Raw genomic sequence first — 19,715 nt, 5'->3', positions numbered from 1 at the left:
GGTTGAACGAGACTTTATTGAACTCTGGCGTATGAATACATACGACTGCAAAAATATCTAAATTGTTCGTACTATTTAACATATGACTATTTTCAAGGTATTCATAAATAAGATTCTTAAAAACCAATGCTTCAAGATACATTACATCGAATTTATCGATCATTTTCAAGAACTAAATCATGTCAGCGGTGATGACCTGTGCTCTGGCACTTTCGGTTTGCCAGAGTAACTGCATAGGAGAGTTGATTAAAATCAACTCCCAAAAATCATATTTTACTGGCCAAATCGCATATATACTAATAGAAATCAATTAGATTTGTTTGAATCTTTTTTTTATTTGATTCCGCATAAGGGTTTGATAGGTAAAGTCCCTTGTATTACAAGTTCCAAGGGTTTTCGTATCCAGGATTTGCAGCGCCAGAATAATGGATAGTGACATCTTGTTTTATTTTTAAACCATCTACAAAAGTTACTTTTCTCAATAAGCACCCTTCCACTAATCTATCGAGACCAGAATGAGATAGTTACCGTTAAATAACTTTTTTTTGTTATTGAATTTAATTGAACGTGCTATTTCATGCAAGATATACAATGTACTACTTACGTAGTTTGGCAAAGAAAACGGGGGCGTAATATACATATTAAATGCATGTACATTTTCGTAAGTTGCGTCAGGCGACCTTCGAGGTAACATTTTGGGAAAGAAACCTTTCTGATTCTTTAGGTTAGTTTGTTGAACTTTTTTCGGTTTCATAAATACATGTATTCATTTTTTATAATCCACTATTGTGTTATCTTCACGTCGAGTCAATTAGATTATACTCATCAAATTAAGGTTCTTTTTCTCTCGGTTACTTTTTTGTGAAAGAAACACAACATGAAATTTATAATTACAATATATCGCCAAAATTGTTTGACTCGAAGATCACTGGGAAAAGCATCAGGCCTGACGGACCCGATTTGGAGGTTATCTAGCATCTGACTTCTATAAAAATCGCTTTGAAAGTATGAAAGAAAGCTTTCATTAAACAGGCTAAAACCAGTTCCTATTATTTAAAATCAAACGAAGAGAACATTTTATAGTATATGGACCGGCTTTAGGCAAACAATTACTGCTTTTAAATAAAAATAATTCAACACTTTATAGGTAAATATTGACGTATTTTATTGATTTATTTTGCATTTGAGAAATGTAAAACACAGCTAACGTGAGATCTACCGCGACCAACACACGTCTAATTACAAAAGTAATACTGATATAGGTAAACGAGTCACGTGGTTCATACACCACGTGATCAAACCAAAGTTAGAACAATACAAGAATACAAAAAAGAGACTTAAACAACAATTACACTGATTCGTGGACATTTTAAATTAATTGAATAAACGCTAAACTTGTGCAATCAATATATTCATACTAGTTTCTTAATACATTGTAATATTGTCAAGAAAACCTTAGCCATTGTTAATCAACAAGATTAAAAAAAGATATACCTTATCAACTGATTAAGATACAGACAGACAGACAGAAGTAGCAGTAATAGGGTGCACACTTACAGGTGTCATAAATATCACAGTGGGGTGACGGAGGGGAAGCGAGTATTCTACTTCACTCAATAAAACACACCAGAGACTAGATTAAATAACACCAGCACCTTAGATAAGATGCTATGAAAACAAGAAAACGACACATTCTCCAAGGAAACGGTCCCATCTCCTTAGAGTTCGAAAGGAATGTCGGTCAAAGAAATGGGGACGTCACAGCAATTAACATGGTAACACGGAGACTTCCGGTCAGATGATGCAAGCGGTTCCAGTAGCTTTAGCTGTCATGATTTACAGAGTCAGATTGTAAAGGTGCATAAAATCCGATAAAATTTGTTTAACTCTAACAATAATAAATAACTAAAACTGCTCTAAGAGTCTGAATGTTTCTAGTATTCCTCGGAGGTCCCGTATCTGAGGCCGTTCCTGACTTTCCTATTGGCTAGGTTCATCCTCTTCTTCGTCAAGCGCTCCGACACCCAGTCTGGGTGGATGATGAAGTGTCCTCTTATCAGGGGCTGTGTAGTCTGAAGATCAAAGAAAATAACACTCATAAGAAAAAAACTCGCTTTTATAATGATGTCAATTGCTCTATATTCAATGAATATCATTTATCATATAACAATTATTTCTTGAAAAATTTCCTCGCACAAAATGAAAATCGAAAAGGATCATCAGACACGTAATTATGACTTTGACGTCAGATTATACAATGATTCGTAGCTGTAGATATACACTACTTACCATAAACATACTATGGTCATGAACATACTCCTCGGATTTGGGGTATCGTATCGTACGTCTCTGCATTGGGCGCATATCTGTGAATGTATTACTACGCTGTAACACTGGTAATTGGGGTAATGAATCACTTCTGCAAGAAAAAACAAACACATATCATGAAATAAAAGGTCTGATAAGAGACATACTTTCATATCTGTTAATATCTTTTCATTCGCATCAGCGAGTTTTTGAGTTACAATTTGAATATTTAAACAAGAGACGAATCTTGTTCCTACACAGCCAGACGTCTGTCCATTTCTCTGATGCGTCTGTCCTCTGAAGCGTTCCTATCCTCGTAGTAGGGCATCCAGGACTGAGCGTAAAAACCCCGGGGGTCGGGCGCCGTTCTGTACATGTTTCTGCGATTACTGCCAAAAGTGAAAGTGGCTTGTCGCTGTGGTCTGAGGGCCTCTGCGGGCAGTGGAGGGGCGAGTGATCCAGACATGGCCATTATCTTAGCAACCGCTTCTCTGTCTGCAAAATGACAGAGAAAAATTGAAAAAATTTAAACCGTCACTCAAGGTTTTTTTTTTTGTTTTTTTGTGTGCATTATTGCATGGGAAGGACATTGATTAATGGTTCTTTTATGGCAGAATTCTTGTAATATTAAAACTTTCACACTTTTAAACTTTTAAAAGGAAACACGTCATCCTTACACTCATGTACTTTTCCAATTAAATTACCCACAATTTATTTAGCAAGCAACACGACAGATAAGAAACTACAACAACGTGATAAAGTAAGTTTTGATTGGATTAAACTAAAAGAGCTCCAAAATCTGGCGGAGGGTGGGGGTAAACATATTGTACTACCATACCGTATTCTGTGGTGGCGTTCACCCACGAATGTAGTTCTGGCACAAAAGTCAAAGGGGCTCCTCGATTTGATTCCTGGAAAGAAAAAATGGTTAAAGTAAAAGGACTTCTTACCAAAATCATCGTCATCATCACCGAGGAACCAGTCCATGGCGAGTCGTACACTGTAATTCTAAAACGAACGGTTTCTTCTACGTGACAGACGTCAAAAAACGAAAATCGTGAGAGAAATTTATAGGAACTGAGTTTGTCTATTTGTACATTGCTAAAGTATCTACTCAAACACTCCACGTGAATGCAGTATTGCTTTTTTGTAATAGAGTTTTACATGCCGAGAACCAGACACTTTAGAATGACATTGTCCAAAAATTTATTACATAATTCTATCGTGTGTTCTCTGGATTTTGTTAAAACGAAGGTTAACGAGAAGCAATCATAAATGTGTTATCGATGACATTCCTTTTGTATTGTGGTTGTATTATCTTTTTATCGTTTTGAAAAGGTGTTTAGTATTGCTCTGTATTACATAATAGCCCTGTCAATTTCAATTTTATGATAGCTTTAAACATTCGTTTATTACTCTATTGAGAATGCCAGATTTTGGTTGACATAGCGTAATTTACTCTTTGCCAAGCACTGTATCCTTTTTATACACCGATTTGTCCCCAACCATGAAAAAGTCAACAGTAATATAAAATTATAGATCTCCTTGCAAAAAAACCCCCTAAAACTGCTGATTATGGTAAATCTACTGACGCGTTCACACAAATAAATGCTTTCTGGCAATAATAAACTAATAGCTCTTTGGCATAGTCACAAACTATCTCTGCAGAAAAAGCCATCAATTTAGTAATCACCTACCAGTTGATATATAGTGTACCTGTCCATCTTGTAATCCAATAATTTGTATCGAATGCTCACTAAAATAAATGTAAACCAAAACCAGAAACTTAATATATCTACTGGGTTTTGCCAATGCAGCTAATTTTCATATTGTGTTATTTCCTTTATTTACCCGCGTATGTACTAGACGGGTAGCCGTAATTTACCAAATCAGCAAAACGACAGATGTTTAATGAGTATATCCCAAAAACGGGACAAGAAAAAGAAAAAAAAATGTTCTTTTTTCGCTCTAGATGAGAAAATACACAAAAGAAAATGAAAGCAATTCAACAAAATAAATGATTAACCAAAGGCCAGCTATTCAATCCCCTTCGAGTGCCTTTGTATGTTATTATCTATTCATCACTTTTATAAAACACTGCTGAAATGCGCACTTTAAAAAATCGACCTCCTTAAGAAACATGTATGTCTGTGTCGCTATTAAACAATGGCGGACTTGGCGAACATGGTCTACATGACAATGAGAGCGATAAAGACTAGACGGCCTTTTAAACACAACAGTTCATTGTCATGATACCAAATACACAACCCAACTTGGAGTAATTTCATTCCTATGGAGATTTGAATGAGCAACTATTCGACTTCCGGTGCTCTTTCCTTGCCCTAATTATCCACGCATTGCCTCGATCTATCTTTATTTTTACTACAAAAATAAAACCCTCAAGAGAAATGAAACTAAGTCAGAGTCTTTCAGTCTTTCTTGAGTAAAGGGAAATTTGTTATTGTTGAGTAGAAGTATTAACCTTCGAAACCTTTCATGAACAAAAATGATTTTCACGATAGTTTTAATCTTAAGTTATAAAAATACTTAAAGCTTTAATGGACACACCATAAAGAATTTTTTTACGCAAAAGATCTTAACAAAATACTTCTAATTTTAAAGTAAACTTGTACCAGAACTACATATAAATTCAACTTTACCCGTGTCATTTCAAGGTTCAATATTGAACAGTCGTTAAATTCTAAACCAATACCAAACCATTACAGGATAAAGTTATGTGGTGATATCCGTCTATACAAACAAGGTTCTCTATTGTCATTCAAAACTTGATTTAATTGTAATACTATTCGAATCCTCCTCAAGTCACCATTTGAATCTCTCGTATGAACAAACATTAGTTAAACGCTAAATGCTCAAAGCAACAGCTCTCATAAAATCAGATGGCACTGTTAGGGCACACGACGCTAAAAATCACTTAAAGGTAAGAAATCCTTAATAATAATCAGTACTTGAAAATACTATCTTGGCACTTTCACTTAAATGAAAATAAATTCGACGCGTCTTAAACGTGTCAGTGGCACTCGCTGCTAAAACGTATGAATTACAACGTCTAAATTATACGTCAATCAATTCAACAGGCCCAGATTAAGAATAATGGATCTGTCAAATAACATTATCTTGAATTTAAAAATCATAATACCAGTTGTGTTGATCTTGAAGACATTTGGAGATGGTTTGATTTAAATTCTGGTCAACACCCTATCGGAGTTACCGATAGGCCATCAAACGAACGGGATTTTAAAATCTCGTCGTTCTATCAAATTCTTATGCAATGTACCCAAGATCTCCAAGTATCTATTTTCCCATCGTCATCGCCTAAAACAATGGCCATTAATATTATGATTTGATTTGCTTCCACGTATAGGCCTGAAACAGGTCTAGCAGGAGGCAGTGTCTTTAAATGCCGCATGGATCTGATCTATAAGATACACTATTAATAATATTCGTATTGAGATATTCTGCCAAAAAATCTCAAGACGTTGTGTGTTGAGGTTTATGATGTAAAGAGCTGCATGGTATAACTCAAAGACTGGAAATTTACAACACTGGTCTTGTTTTTTTGGTTTTTAAAAGATATTTTCGCAAAAACATGTGCAAAAGAAAATGAAAGATGATTTTGTTTGGAACGTCACAAAGAAGACCCGAACATCCGGTGCCTCTCTCCATACAACCCGCACTTTCTCAACAAAGGGTAAGAACACTTTTGCATGATTATTTTGTGTGTGTGTGGGTGTGTGTGTGTGTGTGTGTGTGTGTGGTGTGTGTGTGTGTGTGTGTGTGTGTGTGTGTGTGTGTGTGTGAGAGAGAGAGAGAGAGGGGGGGGGGTTAAAATTAAAACATTTTTATCATATTCAACAACTACTAGTAATTGTTTGAATAAGTATACATGAACATGGAAATGCACCCAAAAATAAAACAAAAAAATCATTACATGTAGAAAGTTAGTGACCGTGTATCTAAAATTCTACTGTTTAAAAAAATCGATTGGAAACTGAAGTTTTGAACAGTTTTATACGACTTCTTTTTTATATTGCATGTGTGACGTCCGCGGTGCCAGTCCTTTTCCTTAGTAACTATTCAAATTCTGCTATTAATATTGATATCATGAAACAATATGGCCCGGCGATGGAGCATTATTTCGGCGAAGACGGTGGCACGCAATCACGCTAATGCTCGGCATAAGGTTACAAGACACAGATATATCAAATCATTTGCAATTGATTGGATATATGTCCCTTTTTAGCTGCTCTATCTTTGAGATTGTCTGCAGCATATTAGCATGATAGTTTTTGTTGTCAGAAAGCAGAATAAGAATGGACTGACGACAAGATAATGTTACAGACAAATCTTTTTTAAAGAGGGTTTTTAAAAGCATAAATAAAATTTACCAAAATTGCATAATATTATGCAACATCAAGACACAATTATTTCGATAGCTTGACTGTAACGACTCGTCCTCCATATCTTTAACAAAAAGCTAAGCACATGCAGTTCAAGTTGTGAAATTGCTCTTGTCTTGTTTTTATACTGTAATATTGAAAGGTGCAAAACAATTTGGTCTACGAAAAGCGCAAACATATTCATGAAAAGAAAAAAACCAAACAACCTTCCATTATCATTTTCACAGATTCTTGCAAAGACCAAGACAGTTAACATACAAGCAATTGTCAAGTTGTAAAGTTGTTTCCAAATATTGATCAACAAGTGACTTTGCGGTGTCCCTAAGAAAGGCTTACCTGTAACAAACAGGGGTCGCAGCCGTCTTTGCCGTCCGATGCGCGAATGCCCAGTACAGTGTTGGGTCTCTTGGGTAGGTCCTTAGGCTCCTCTGGTTCGGGCCAACAGATCCAGTGAAGCTCTTGTGCCGGTGTCTTCGGTCGCTGTTCTACTACCGGTCCTCTATCAACTGGACGAAGAAAAAAAGTATACTTTTACATAGGTTCTTCACTCGAAGTGGGAGGCGGGACCTTGTACTGTTGCTTCTACACTTCTACACGAGTTATTAGGCCTTTTGTTCTACAATAACCGTAGATTTCCCCCCAAGTCGGTACCGCTATATGTCCGTGGCGGCAGACCGGTGATCTATTGCCCACCTGCGATTACAAACTGATTTGTTCACTTTTTACTGGAGATTAAAAAAACAGGGCAATCGATATGACGGTATGTATAATTTATGCTGTTCTATTGCACACGTCTGTTTCTAAAGTGCAAAGGGGTATCATAAAAATGTTTAATTCTTTGTTCTTTATATGCTCAATAACAAAAAGGACTGTAAAAATTGCAAAATGGCGCTGATTAAACAAGTTACACACTCAATTATATGCTTCCTTCTAAGTATAAAAAATTCTACAATTTAAAATCATTTTGCCATGAAGAGGATTATTTTTCAATTATATTGAGTTTTCTCCAAAAACTTTTTTGTTCAGTTTTACACATAACAAATATCGGTATCTGCAATAAATAGACAGTTCACCTTCTCACTATGGTCCTGTCTGGAATTAATATTTAATTGATCAATTAAAAAAGCATGGAGGAAACCAGCAGATTTAACAGCATAACCTTACCCGACAAGTTCCCGACAGCGGTATCAAAGCCAGAATGAACAAGGGAAAGACCTTAGTAACGTCGTCTAGCGCAATGGGGTGTAATACAGTTCAACATTTGTTCAATCTGGAGAATTATAACATAAACTGATTACTCGCCGGTGTATCGCTTGACCCGAAATGTATGTGTTTTATGCCTGCAAGCTTTTTACAGTTTAACAATAGGTGATTAAACAATGGTAGCGCATTAAGAGACGGGTTCTCTCATTTCTCTGCAGAGTTTTACGATAACATTTTCCTTTGGGAGCAGTATCTATAGAAAAATATATGGCAAATCTGAAACACCGAAGTCGTAATAAAAACATTCTTGACTGTTTGATTCAAAAGGAGTTTACATCCAGGCGGAATAATAAATGGGTCTTTGATAAAAAAGTTTATTTGATAAGAGAAGAATAAAACAGAAATTAAGCGAGTTAAGAGCCTCGTGAGATTGCCGAGTAAAATTCAAAACCAGTGAATTAGTAGATTCAACCATTTGTTGATAGCAATGTGCAAAGTTTTGAATACATAAATGATACAGTGGAATCACTCGAGAGTATAATACACGTGAAGCTTACCCTCTTTATTACCCTCTCCGCCATCTGAAATTTTTACAAAACGAAATTTAGAACCATTTTAACAAGAGCTTGGACTTTGGGTAGTTATGTCAAACATCACTATGACGTAGGCCTGTCTATGTCATTGCTGGCCACTCAACCATGGCTCTTTGAAATCAACAAGATTTGTCTGGCTTTTGAGCGAAGACTACGCAATCGGTGTATATTTCGCTTAAAACCAGCGTCATTTTAACTTGTTTTGACGCAAGAAATAGATAGTTACATCGTACTGAAAGTCCAAGGCCTTGTTAAAATGGTTCTATATGTAATTTATTGTTATTTGTATGATATTCATAGGGTTGATAGATTTATAAACACACAAAAAGTTCGTCTGTTTTGCAAAAGGTAAATAAGTATGCATGGAAGTAAACACGGTTACTGTTTTCAAATATATATACTAGTAAAAGTATGTAGGGGAAAACTTTATGTAAATATACGCATTATAGACATGCATATAAAAAGGAAACGAATTTCAAATGATTTGTTATCAGGGTATAAGTAAAATATATGTTCTTGTCATCACATGAGCTGTAAAGTCAATTATTTCTTTAAACTATACTGTTTAAATGATATAAAATGGATAAAAAAAAATGAATATGCTTCCAACAGTTTTATAATTCTTAAACAAATTTTACTTTTGTGTTATTTGAAAGCTGTATCATGTACACAATAAAATTGTGTTGTAAACTGACAATGAAGTGATTACCATTGAAATTTAGTTTATAATGTTTTAAAAAGATTTCATTATTCCTAACTGGAAAAGCATTACACTTCATATATGGTTGTTAACATAAATCAAGAGTAACACAGCACACATTTTCTGTTTGGGTTCTCGGGGATAAGTATGAGTTCTTATAAGTAAATAACGTACAAACAGTACAGTTCATGAGTTTAATGGACAAATAACGTACCTGTGATTTGATATGACGTAAGATGATTAAGATATATGAATATAAGCTAGTCTTTATACTAAGCACAAAGTATGTATAAAACATTTTTGAAAAATGGCCCAAACCAATTAATCACTAAAACATTAAAAACAAACTATAATCCATTGGGATTAAAGTCTAATGGAATTAAGTCGTTCCTAATCCGATATTAAAATTTCTTCTGGATTATATCATTTCAAACTGCGCATGGCAATACACCTTGGAAATTAATAGAGAGACAGCAATTAAAATCCAAACTCTTACCGGTCGGATAAAAAGTTGCCGGAGATGGATTCCGGAGTATTGGTTTACGATTAGATTTGGGCGGAATGGGTATCTTTGTAATCCTCATTTTCAATGGATAGACAACTCTATCAGAACACATACACCTATGGATCGAGCTTGAACTATTCGATGACCTACATTGCTTCTAATGCCATTTGGTCATAACATGAACACAAGAGGTCGAATTTTTAAATGAATAAAGTTATTCTCTCTCGCCACTGCCTTTGATTTTGTACTATAAAGGTTTAAACACGTAATCCTCGGATTTGCAACTTTTAAGATCTCTATCCTCACTGCATTATCAAGGAAAACCTCCTAGTGCCTGAAGAAAATTCACTTTCTAAAGACTTTCTTAAGATATATCCCGCAAAAATTAGGTCTGAAGCATAAATTGGTTATGTCGATACACAATGAAAGAACCTTGGGTATTTACCAGCAACTTGTGCGATAAATTATGAACAAATTCAGATGTCTTTATCATAAAAGGCATTGCAACGCTAGAAAGTCCATTGATTCTATTGAAAAGGTCTGGTTAAACACAGGATAAGTTTTTGTTGACAAAACGAATTTTATTTTTTCATTTGTCTACGTGAATATATGTACACGGCATGAATGAGAAATTAAATTCTTTACTCTCTTTCCAATAGAGGGAACAAAGACATTAAACAATGTATGTGCTTGAGTAATCAATTTAAAAGTTTTTTTCCTGTTCTAATGCTCTTAAATGACTATCCCAAATAGAAAATAGCATTTAAACAAACGTCTCAACAGCGGAAGTATGGCTTCTTTGTCGATGTGGTTTGTTTACCCTCCGTCTGCATTGACTGGGTTAAGTCATAATTTGTAAAACAATGAGTGTGTCAAATACAATGTTCGATTTCTTAGTTGTTTTAAATATTGAACAGTATGTTACATGTATTTCTATTATCATATACAAATATTGTAATACTAGTATTATCAATAACACTATCGTTGTTTGGATGTTTATGAGTCTCCCGCATCATACACCATAACCATTATATACTAGGATCTCAAAAATAACGCTTTTTCAGGTACTATTATCAATTATTATACTTTCATGTTAAATACTGACATCTGATTGGTTAAGACACAGTTGCCAATCCGTTCTATTACCCTCAGCGGTAGGAACACACTTAGCAACGGGTAACACAACGAATTGTTACATGCGCGTAAATTATGCGCGTACGGTTCGGCGTTGAATTCACATCATTTCTATATAAAAGCAGTAAAAAATTCTCTAATATTAAGACATTCAGTATAATAAAATAAATAGTGCCTGTTTGGGAGGATAACAGTTGAAATTGACACCCCTAGAAAACCATTGTCAACCTCCGCTTCGCGTCGGTTTTTTTCATTAAATCAAATCAAAATTTCAACTAACTTAAAAAAGGAATTATTGTAACAGACAGAGCATAACGTACAAATAACTAATTGTACATTGTACATTCATTTCGTTCGCAACATTAATCAAAGGATGTTGAATGCTCATAATTTGTTCTGATAAGCCTTTAAAAGAGGATGTTTTGTCGTAAATAAGATATTATGAAATTCATAAAAGTTTAAATTGCACTAAATCGCCTGAGTTATTGGGGGGAATCCCATTATGTTCAATGATTCATGCATCATTTGTCGTGATTAGGAAGCACTGAGACTGAAACCAAAAAGACAACTCCATAACAATTACGTTGTTTATATGAGTGCAGATGGAGACCTTGAAGGAAGGTTGTATAGGTACAAACTAGTGACGTCAACCGTCGACATTGTCCTGATACCTTACATAGTGACACGTACTGGTCGCAAGTAGTAGTATAACTGATGATGATAAAATGATGATGATGATGATGATGATGATGATGATGATGATGAGGGTGGAATGTGATTTGAGTTGGTAGTGATTCTTTCTTAATTTTAAGCGCTTAAAGCTTTTACTGGATTTGCCGGCAACTAAAGAACTATTTACCATCTTCTTTTTTCTCCTCTTCTGTCTTTTCTTCTTCAATCTTTTCCTCCTCTTCTCTCTTTTTGGCCATGGCTGCTTCGTATAACTCGATCAGGTACTGTTTTGATATTTCCCCTGCGGATTCAGTTAAGCATATATTGTTTCAGCATTGATTAAGAACTATCTACACACTTTGAGCAGACATTGTTTCAGAATTGATTAAGAACTATATACACACTTCACACTAAAGAATTCTAATTTCAGGCTGCAATTATACAATAGTTTGCCTTTTGTAAAATGGAGTAGACTGCAATCTACTTTACAGCATACTTTTTAAAATATTGATTAAACAGCATTCTTAATCAAGATAGCGTATTTACAAACTTTATTTGATTTTTTATTGTCAGTGAAAAATTCTATATACGATATCGCATCTCATGGTTTTTCGCGAAAATTAATTATTTTATTTGTGAAGTCAATCTTTTTAAATGTAAACCTTTTTCTTACTATTGTCTAAAAAGATCTTGTCACCCCCGGAGTTTTGTAGATCTGTGGGTGGGGCCGGTGTGTGTTGGCGGCTGGGGTACGGCGTCTGTAGGTTACTGTTAACATAGTTCTCAAATACCGTACCACTGTAGGGACTGAGGGGGGCGTGTCCCTCGTTAAACATGTTACTGAAGCTGTCGATGAAGGGGCTGTCCACATCACAAGACCGCGCCCGCTCCTCTTGGTTCTTCTGGGCTTTCTTTATGTACCACGAGTTCGTCACTGATGACTTTGGTCGACGTGTGTCGGAAATACTCTGGATATATGAAAAAAAGAGAGGATTGAATACACACAAGAATTACTCAATCATTATTATTTTTTTTGGTTTTATTTTGTTTAGTCGTTGTTGATTGTTTTTCCATTTCTTTTATGTTTATTTTGTTTGTTTGTTTTTATTTGGATTTTGTTTTAGTTGTTTGGACTTTTGTTTGTTTGGTTGTTTTTGTTTGTTTGTTTTTTCTTCTTTTTTTTTTTTTGAAAATCAACACAATTTTAACAAACAGCTAGATAATGCTTTAAGTTTGCCCATCCATCAGTAAGGTTCGATAACTCTTAGGTCCCGGAATCATTTGTATATATCAAAATATATTGTTTTTTTTATTTTAAAGAATATTCAAATATTGATCCTATGTAAAAGTATGATTATTTGATGACCTAGGCATCATTTGTAAATCACTGAGCACCATCCCACCATGCAGGAAGACCGTTTTTCACAGATGACCATTTTTCCTGCTTTTACATTTTTCCATTTCAGTTCAGTCGCGTAAAAATGATGTAGCAATTTCAAACACGTGCTAATTTTCTTTCAAATGAAATATAAAGACAACGCTTTTAGAAAGATAACATTATGAATGTACATGTACCAGAAAGTCGGAAAACCTTAATTGATTTTCGTCTGTTTGTTAAAAGTAGACACATATCAATTGTGCATAGTTGCATACAAAGAGTAAGGGATTTTGAAAGAAGCCTATTTGTATGTCTTTTATGAGTATGTGAGTTTTTTATTTATTTATTTTTTTATTTTTCAATAACTTCATTTATTTCATGGCGGTCACAACCCAAACGGACTTTAAGATATTCAATCTGGAATATCACAAAAAAGTCTCAAAAGTAGAACATACCTGCTGATTGACAATATTATTTTACGGTTCTTTACATAGTGTTAAGTTTTGTCACATTGATCTTTTCACAAAAGGGCCTAACAAAGCATTATTCAAGTGCAAGTCTTGAACTAAGTTGTAGAACAAAATATCTTCGCGGGGTTAAAAAGGCACCCACATTCTACATATTTACACGATTTTTTTTAACAACTTCGGTCAATAAAAAATCATTTTTATGTCTTTCGGCAAATATTTATAAGTAAACGTGGTGTAATGAACTCTAAATAATGGTCCATTATAAATGTGTATGGCATTCTGGAGAAAATTTCCTGGGATTTAATGGTATGTTTTCGTTTCTTTGAAAATGCATCACTGCATGCTGGTCTGATTGTAACACGGATACATGTGTCATGTTGTAAATTTTGAATTTACTGGGTGGGAGTAAATACAAAATTTACAGCATGACAACATGACACATGTATGTAGCGATAAAAAGAGAGTTTGTCTCATTGGATACAATATAAAGCTGCAACTCTAATACTGGCAAATAAAGTGGTGTAAAGTCTTCGAAATCTTGTAATTCTTATTTTGTAAAGAATAGAAAACACTGTATGTTTTCAAAGTGTTGATGCAAGTTGTTTATTTTTATTTTTAACTTTGATTGTTCTTTTAGCATACTTAATAACGCCATTGCCTGTTGTCTAGCTGTATAGATCGTATCAGATTATGTACATGTCAGATGCATTTCTTTTGACAGTTGGAATATTATTTTGATACCAAATTTTGTCAGTGTTCAATAGCAAAGAAAAATACTTGTAGAAAGATATAAGTAGTTCACTTGAAACCCATGGCCAGATATTTTGGATTGAAATCCGATTAGAGATTCTCCCCACTGTTGATTAACAATTACACTTTCAAAACAGATGTTCAAAAAGTTAAATGGCCAATTCAAATACCCAAAGGCAGAGTAAGTCAATGGGACAAAGATTAACAAACAAAGGCAATTCGATGTCATTTCACGGGTATAGAGGCTACCGGTTCCATCCCCGGCGCTGTTTTGTCTCAGCTTTTTGTTTGCCTGTTTATTAATCGAAATTGCTTCCCAATGACACGAATGATTATTGGGTAATACCATGACGGCCATTAAATGCTCTGGTCTATTATTTCCAACACGATACCATCTATAGGGTACCACCGTTACGGAAAGATTGCGTTATTGATGGCTACCTCGAGTTTAATAACGAGTTTCCCATGAATTGAGCGATTCCTACTCTAATGCAAGTTATATGATGCAAAATCGCGTGCGTTCCGATAGACAGAATGAGGCCGTAATTATCCAAAACAAGGTCTGCTAATTGGGTAAAATCTTGATTCGTTTTTGCATACAAAAATCTAAAATAATCAATATTTGTCGACATTTTATATATATATATATATATATATATATATATATATATATATATATATATATATATATATATATATATATATATATATATTTTTTTTTTTTTTTGCATGGGACACGTTGAAAAGATAAAAAAGAATCCACAGGGGAAAAACTGGCCACGAAAATAAACATGTGTTTAAGACTTTGTAAGAACTTGGGATTAGTAATACAATGCACTTATGAAGTGCTGGAATAAATGTAAGGGTGTGCTTGCAAACATTGAAAGTGTCTACGTAATCCTCTCCTTAAAATCACTGATAACGCATGATCTATCAACCCCTGGAGAGAGAGAGAGAGAGAGAGAGAGAGAGAGAGAGAGAGAGAGAGAGAGAGAGAGAGAGAGAGAGAGAGAGAGAGAGAGAGAGAGAGAGAGAGTGTGTGTGTGTGTGTTTGCTTTATGGTTTTCTAATATGAACATACTATTAAATTTTCAAAAATGAAATTGATTTTTCCAATCATTAGATCAAATATGAAAACGAGCCGTATTGATGTTTGACAGGATTATTCATCCCCTATGTATGCTCTGCCTATTCTTAATCTATAATTATCGTACTCTTGCATGGATTCTTTTTTAAAGAGGGAAACGGGTAAGTAGAGGGATAAACTCACTTTTAGATGAAAGATGGTTGTATAAGCTTCTTTACAAAAAGCTTTTCAAAACAGTCATTGATTGAAAAGTATACAGAAATTTTCGGAATGTTAATGGAAATATAGATATAGATATAGAACATAACAATTGCAAATCACAAATCCTTCAGTCATACTTTAAAAGTTCAAAAAATAGCCTCACTTCTCTATTAATTTTACTGCCCTTGTCGAAAAGTTTTGTTTTGCCATTTGTACATACGTTTTACCCAATAAAAATGCATGTTGAAAAGTTCCAAACCTACTTATGAAAAGGAAAAACCTTGTTTTTGAAGTGGATCTAATAAGCAGATTAGGATAATACAATAAAACTAATGAATCTACTAATCTCAAAAGAGTAGCATTACTGGATCTGTGGCCTCCGTTGTTGCCGAGTCTTGTTCTTACCTTCTTGGGATGGGTGTAGCTGATTCGTAGAGTTTCTGATGGGGTACTTTTAGTTTTGGTTCGTGTCCGTTTTTTGTTGAAATCTTCCATATACTGGGTGTTCCACATTTTCTCCGGCATGGCTGCAATGGGAACTTCTCCGAGGGTAAAGAACAGGAAAGGAAACCTCGTCCAAATAAACCCAAACTTGGTCTAGACTACAGGATCCAACAACAAGGGAATGGTGAAAAATCCTAATGATACGTTTTCACTGATATATTTTCGAATTTCCTGTGTCAATACATAAATATCAAAAGAATTTTAAACTGTCCGCGGTTTTGGTTTTCTTACGAATAGAAAAACTTTTAAATACCAAAGCAGAATATAGAATACTGGTTAGACAGTGAATCGGATCGATTCAGTTCGACCCAGCGGTCCTGACAACACTCTCACTCATTCCATTGTAATCTACAGCCCTGTCCTCGTCATAGTTTCCATTGTCAGTGTTTAAATTGGATTTTTAAAAAACCATTTCACGGCACACTCGCTTCTTGTAGTACCTCTTGCATCTATATTATAGGTTTGTTTTTTCTTTGATTGTTAAGCACTGGATTTAATTGTCTCATTTAGAATGTAGGGCAATGAACATCGACGAATGTTATGTGACACCGTTTTTAATCAGTCACCTTAAAGCATCAAAGACAAGTCAAAATTCTGAACGGAATTTGATTTAATCATAAATCTTTAATTTCACACAATGATAACTCACTTGAAGAAAATATCGGCAAAATAATGTGTTATTTTCGCCTTTGAAGTACAATTAAGTGATATGGATAATTTAACCTCGTAAATTTTGAAAAAATGATTAACGGAGGGTGAAAATTATGAATTAAATGTGTGTAAATATTAAAATGTTAATCAATTAAATTAGACAAGGGGGTTTGGTACAAGAAGAACTTATAATTTTGTGACAACTTATATATACTGCTTTGGATCCATTTCACCTGCCAAGTTATCCACGTGCAGAATGTTTTTCTTTCAGCTTTAGGATTTCGAATTTAATCCTTTTTTAATGCTCATATATTAATTGAACATCAGATAATTCTGGACTGTATTTGATTTTACTGGCCATGCCCCCTCCCCAACCTAGTTAAGAATTTGAATTATAACACAACATCCGCTTTCAACTTTATTTGGTACCCTATAGTTCTACACTTAAAAAACCGGGTAATTCAATTTTAAATTACCTTTTCTCAAGTGTTTAATCTTATTGCCATTGTTTTCAATGTGCATGAAGATTTGAATCTGTCAGAATCTAAAAACTCTCAATGTACCTTTTGTATGTATACAAGGACATTTAACAAATGACACCACCAGAGACGAGATGTATTTAATTAAGTTGTCTAGTTTTTTTTCACTGTTGCACCATTGTACAATTTCCCTTTCATAAACAACAGTAGTAAATTATTTTGAAGTAAATCAATCCCATGTCTTGAATACAAATTTCGATGTTGCTATGCCGTCTAGAGCAACGAATTGCGAGTGCTCGATTGCTGACAGGTGTATTGAGCAAACTTAACGTCGCTCTGGAAAATCCTTTACAAACTCTCGAGGCCAATGATTCTGAGAGGCGATCCATGTTGTGTCTCCTCTTGGCTTAATTGATCACAGGAAACATGGAACAGCTCCTAGTCCTATTCAGGGCTTATAGTTCTGCTTATCTATTATATTCGCCTACCTATTAATTCGATGGGCAATCATGGATGGCAGGAGTAAATCAATGCAGTAAACTTGTCGGCTCTCAAAAAGCTGAGTAAACACAGCGTCGTGTAAACCATCGTTTTTTAAAGATATGCTGCCTCTCAAAAATACAAACAATGCTATTTGAGTATTTAAGGCAAAATGGGTTTCTATATTTATTTAATGATTCCTATTCATAAATTAGTAATATCGTTTTAAATATTTGTATTCACTCTTGGGCTAAAATATGCGGATAATGAAGACATACCAATCCAACGTAACGGTCGTTTCGTTCACTCTCAGCTGGAAGAAGATTTTCCTCAGATAAATCTTAAATAATATAAAACATTAACTTCTAAGAAAAACGAAGTAATCATACTTCGATACCATAGATAAGTTCCATACAAAATTCCCCCTTACTTTTAAATTACGTCTTTTTTCTTTACTTTTCTTTTTTTTGGAAGAGGACACACTAGTATCTAGGCACTGCGCCTGCTGTTCGATCCTATTCAATGTATTCTTACACACTTGAATAAAATACTTACCCGGTCTTAAATTAAATTACTTCTTTTTGGCCATTTTTATATGCACGTAATTAAACATTACAAATATAACATGAGCATAAATAATTCCGAACTCGGTAGATTTTATAAAAGAATATTTATTATTTATTTTGTTGAAGATTTCGCAGGAGAAAAATAACGACTCGCAAAAGATTATTTTGTCCAACAATAATGTTTACAGGATCTGAGGCAGTTCTATAGTAAAGGAAATTGATCACGACTGTATTATAAAAAGTACCCTCAAACCAGCGAATAACAATAGCAACTATTATTTAATGAAATAATGGTACACTTTTTGATCCTCTGTCACACATTTGTCGTATCTGTGATAATGTTTTGAATTGTGCGGTGCTGCTCAGAAGTTGAAAACACAGACCGCCGAGAAATTCCAGTACAGCATGGTCTTACCTGGAAAAGCGTTCAAAGACTCCGACTCAGGAAAGGGAACTCTTCCAGGGTCTCAGGAGAGAGAGAGAGAGAGAGAGAGAGAGAGAGAGAGAGAGAGAGAGAGAGAGAGAGAGAGCATTATAAAATGCTATTTGTTTTATATTCAATATTTTGGTTTGTGTTAAATAACTACATGTATAAGTTATACTAGGTTGTACTTTAAGTTTTGTGTTTTCATACTGTATGTCATTCCATCTTATTGTTTCCATTAAAAAGTTTGGTAATTTATAATTATATTGTTCAAATTAGTCGTTTTCATGACGTCATTTGTACATTTTCGTTGCTTTGCAAAAGGTCTCGCCGCTTACGTCCTATAAAATTGCATCTATGCCGAAATCTGTAAGCTATCTACAACTTAATAAAATTTGGTAATATTATTTATTTGCATTAATTTTTCTCCTGCTTAACATTGAATAATATGGATTTGTGTTTCAAATTTTGGCAACAGAAGCTTTGGTTTCTGGCATGCAGTGGAATGCGATTTGTCATCATTTCAGGTAATTTTCATCTGTATGATGGCAGTTGATTAGATTTACCTGTGAAATGGTTATATGTTTTATCTCCTGTAACAACACAGTAACCATATGTACAGCAATGCTCTCCCAAGGAGTGGGCTGTCACAAGCCCTGAGCAAGGAATGGTTGCGAGGCCGAGTTCGGTACTGTGTGTATGCACAAATCAAGGCAGAACAGTGCACTGCAGTGACAAATGGGACTTTTAAATCTACGAATTACTGAACCCAATATATCAACACCCGGTAACAATTGAGCATTAGAACAACGCAAATGTCTTCACATCTCGCCGTGAAGTTTATACACGGCACAATGTTTGTTATGCTAATGTTTCCAAAACATTTATACAGCATAATTAAGTGTGTGAAAGACTAATGAATTGTCAAAGAATAATTAATTATCGAAAAAAATTTCATTGATTTTTTCCCTTTAAAATATACGTTTTGAATGTTTGTTCAATACAAGGTTATTCGGTGGGAGGCTGGGTGGAGGGGGGAGGCAAGACGTGCATGAGAAGAAGGCCATTCAAAACGTGTACTTAGATAATTAAACTTTGTTCAAATAAAACAACTCAAATCACACTGCATGTCCCAAAATTGGCACCATTTCACCTCTAGGACAAAAGAATTTTAAATGCACGGATCATTT

The 19,715-nt window shown here is 34.6% G+C and overlaps 1 protein-coding gene across 2 annotated transcripts; it reads right to left on the bottom strand.

The window, feature by feature from the left end:
* Positions 1–1,140: 1,140 nt before the first annotated feature.
* LOC105345100 (uncharacterized) lies at positions 1,141–16,255 on the bottom strand. Of its 2 annotated transcripts, XM_034468209.2 has the most exons (9): positions 15,827–16,255; positions 12,209–12,503; positions 11,723–11,836; positions 8,489–8,512; positions 7,065–7,234; positions 3,146–3,218; positions 2,565–2,802; positions 2,290–2,419; positions 1,141–2,072 (listed from the first exon to the last, which is right to left on the bottom strand). In XM_034468209.2, the coding sequence occupies exons 1-9, from the start codon at positions 15,944–15,946 to the stop codon at positions 1,935–1,937; spliced, it is 1,302 nt and encodes a 433-aa protein (XP_034324100.2). In that variant the 5' UTR covers positions 15,947–16,255; the 3' UTR covers positions 1,141–1,934. The 2 variants fall into 2 exon arrangements, with proteins under 2 accessions (XP_034324100.2, XP_034324101.2); XM_034468210.2 differs by lacking the exon at positions 8,489–8,512 and having other exon boundaries at positions 15,827–16,254.
* Between the last annotated feature and the right edge of the window lie 3,460 nt (positions 16,256–19,715).

Source organism: Magallana gigas, chromosome 6 (assembly GCF_963853765.1).
Source record: "Magallana gigas chromosome 6, xbMagGiga1.1, whole genome shotgun sequence".
Classification (NCBI taxonomy): domain Eukaryota; kingdom Metazoa; phylum Mollusca; class Bivalvia; order Ostreida; family Ostreidae; genus Magallana; species Magallana gigas.
This window is presented reverse-complemented; position numbering and strand designations above follow the sequence as displayed.

Excerpts from the sequence above, each read along its gene's own strand:
- LOC105345100 (XM_034468209.2), bottom strand. The coding sequence starts at position 15,946 with ATGCCGGAGAAAATGTGGAACACCCAGTATATGGAAGATTTCAACAAA. Across the intron at positions 7,235-8,488 it reads CGGAGAGGGTAATAAAGAGG|TTGATAGAGGACCGGTAGTA; the intron begins GTAAGCTTCACG and ends TTCTTCGTCCAG. Across the intron at positions 2,073-2,289 it reads ATGACCATAGTATGTTTATG|ACTACACAGCCCCTGATAAG; the intron begins GTAAGTAGTGTA and ends TTTGATCTTCAG.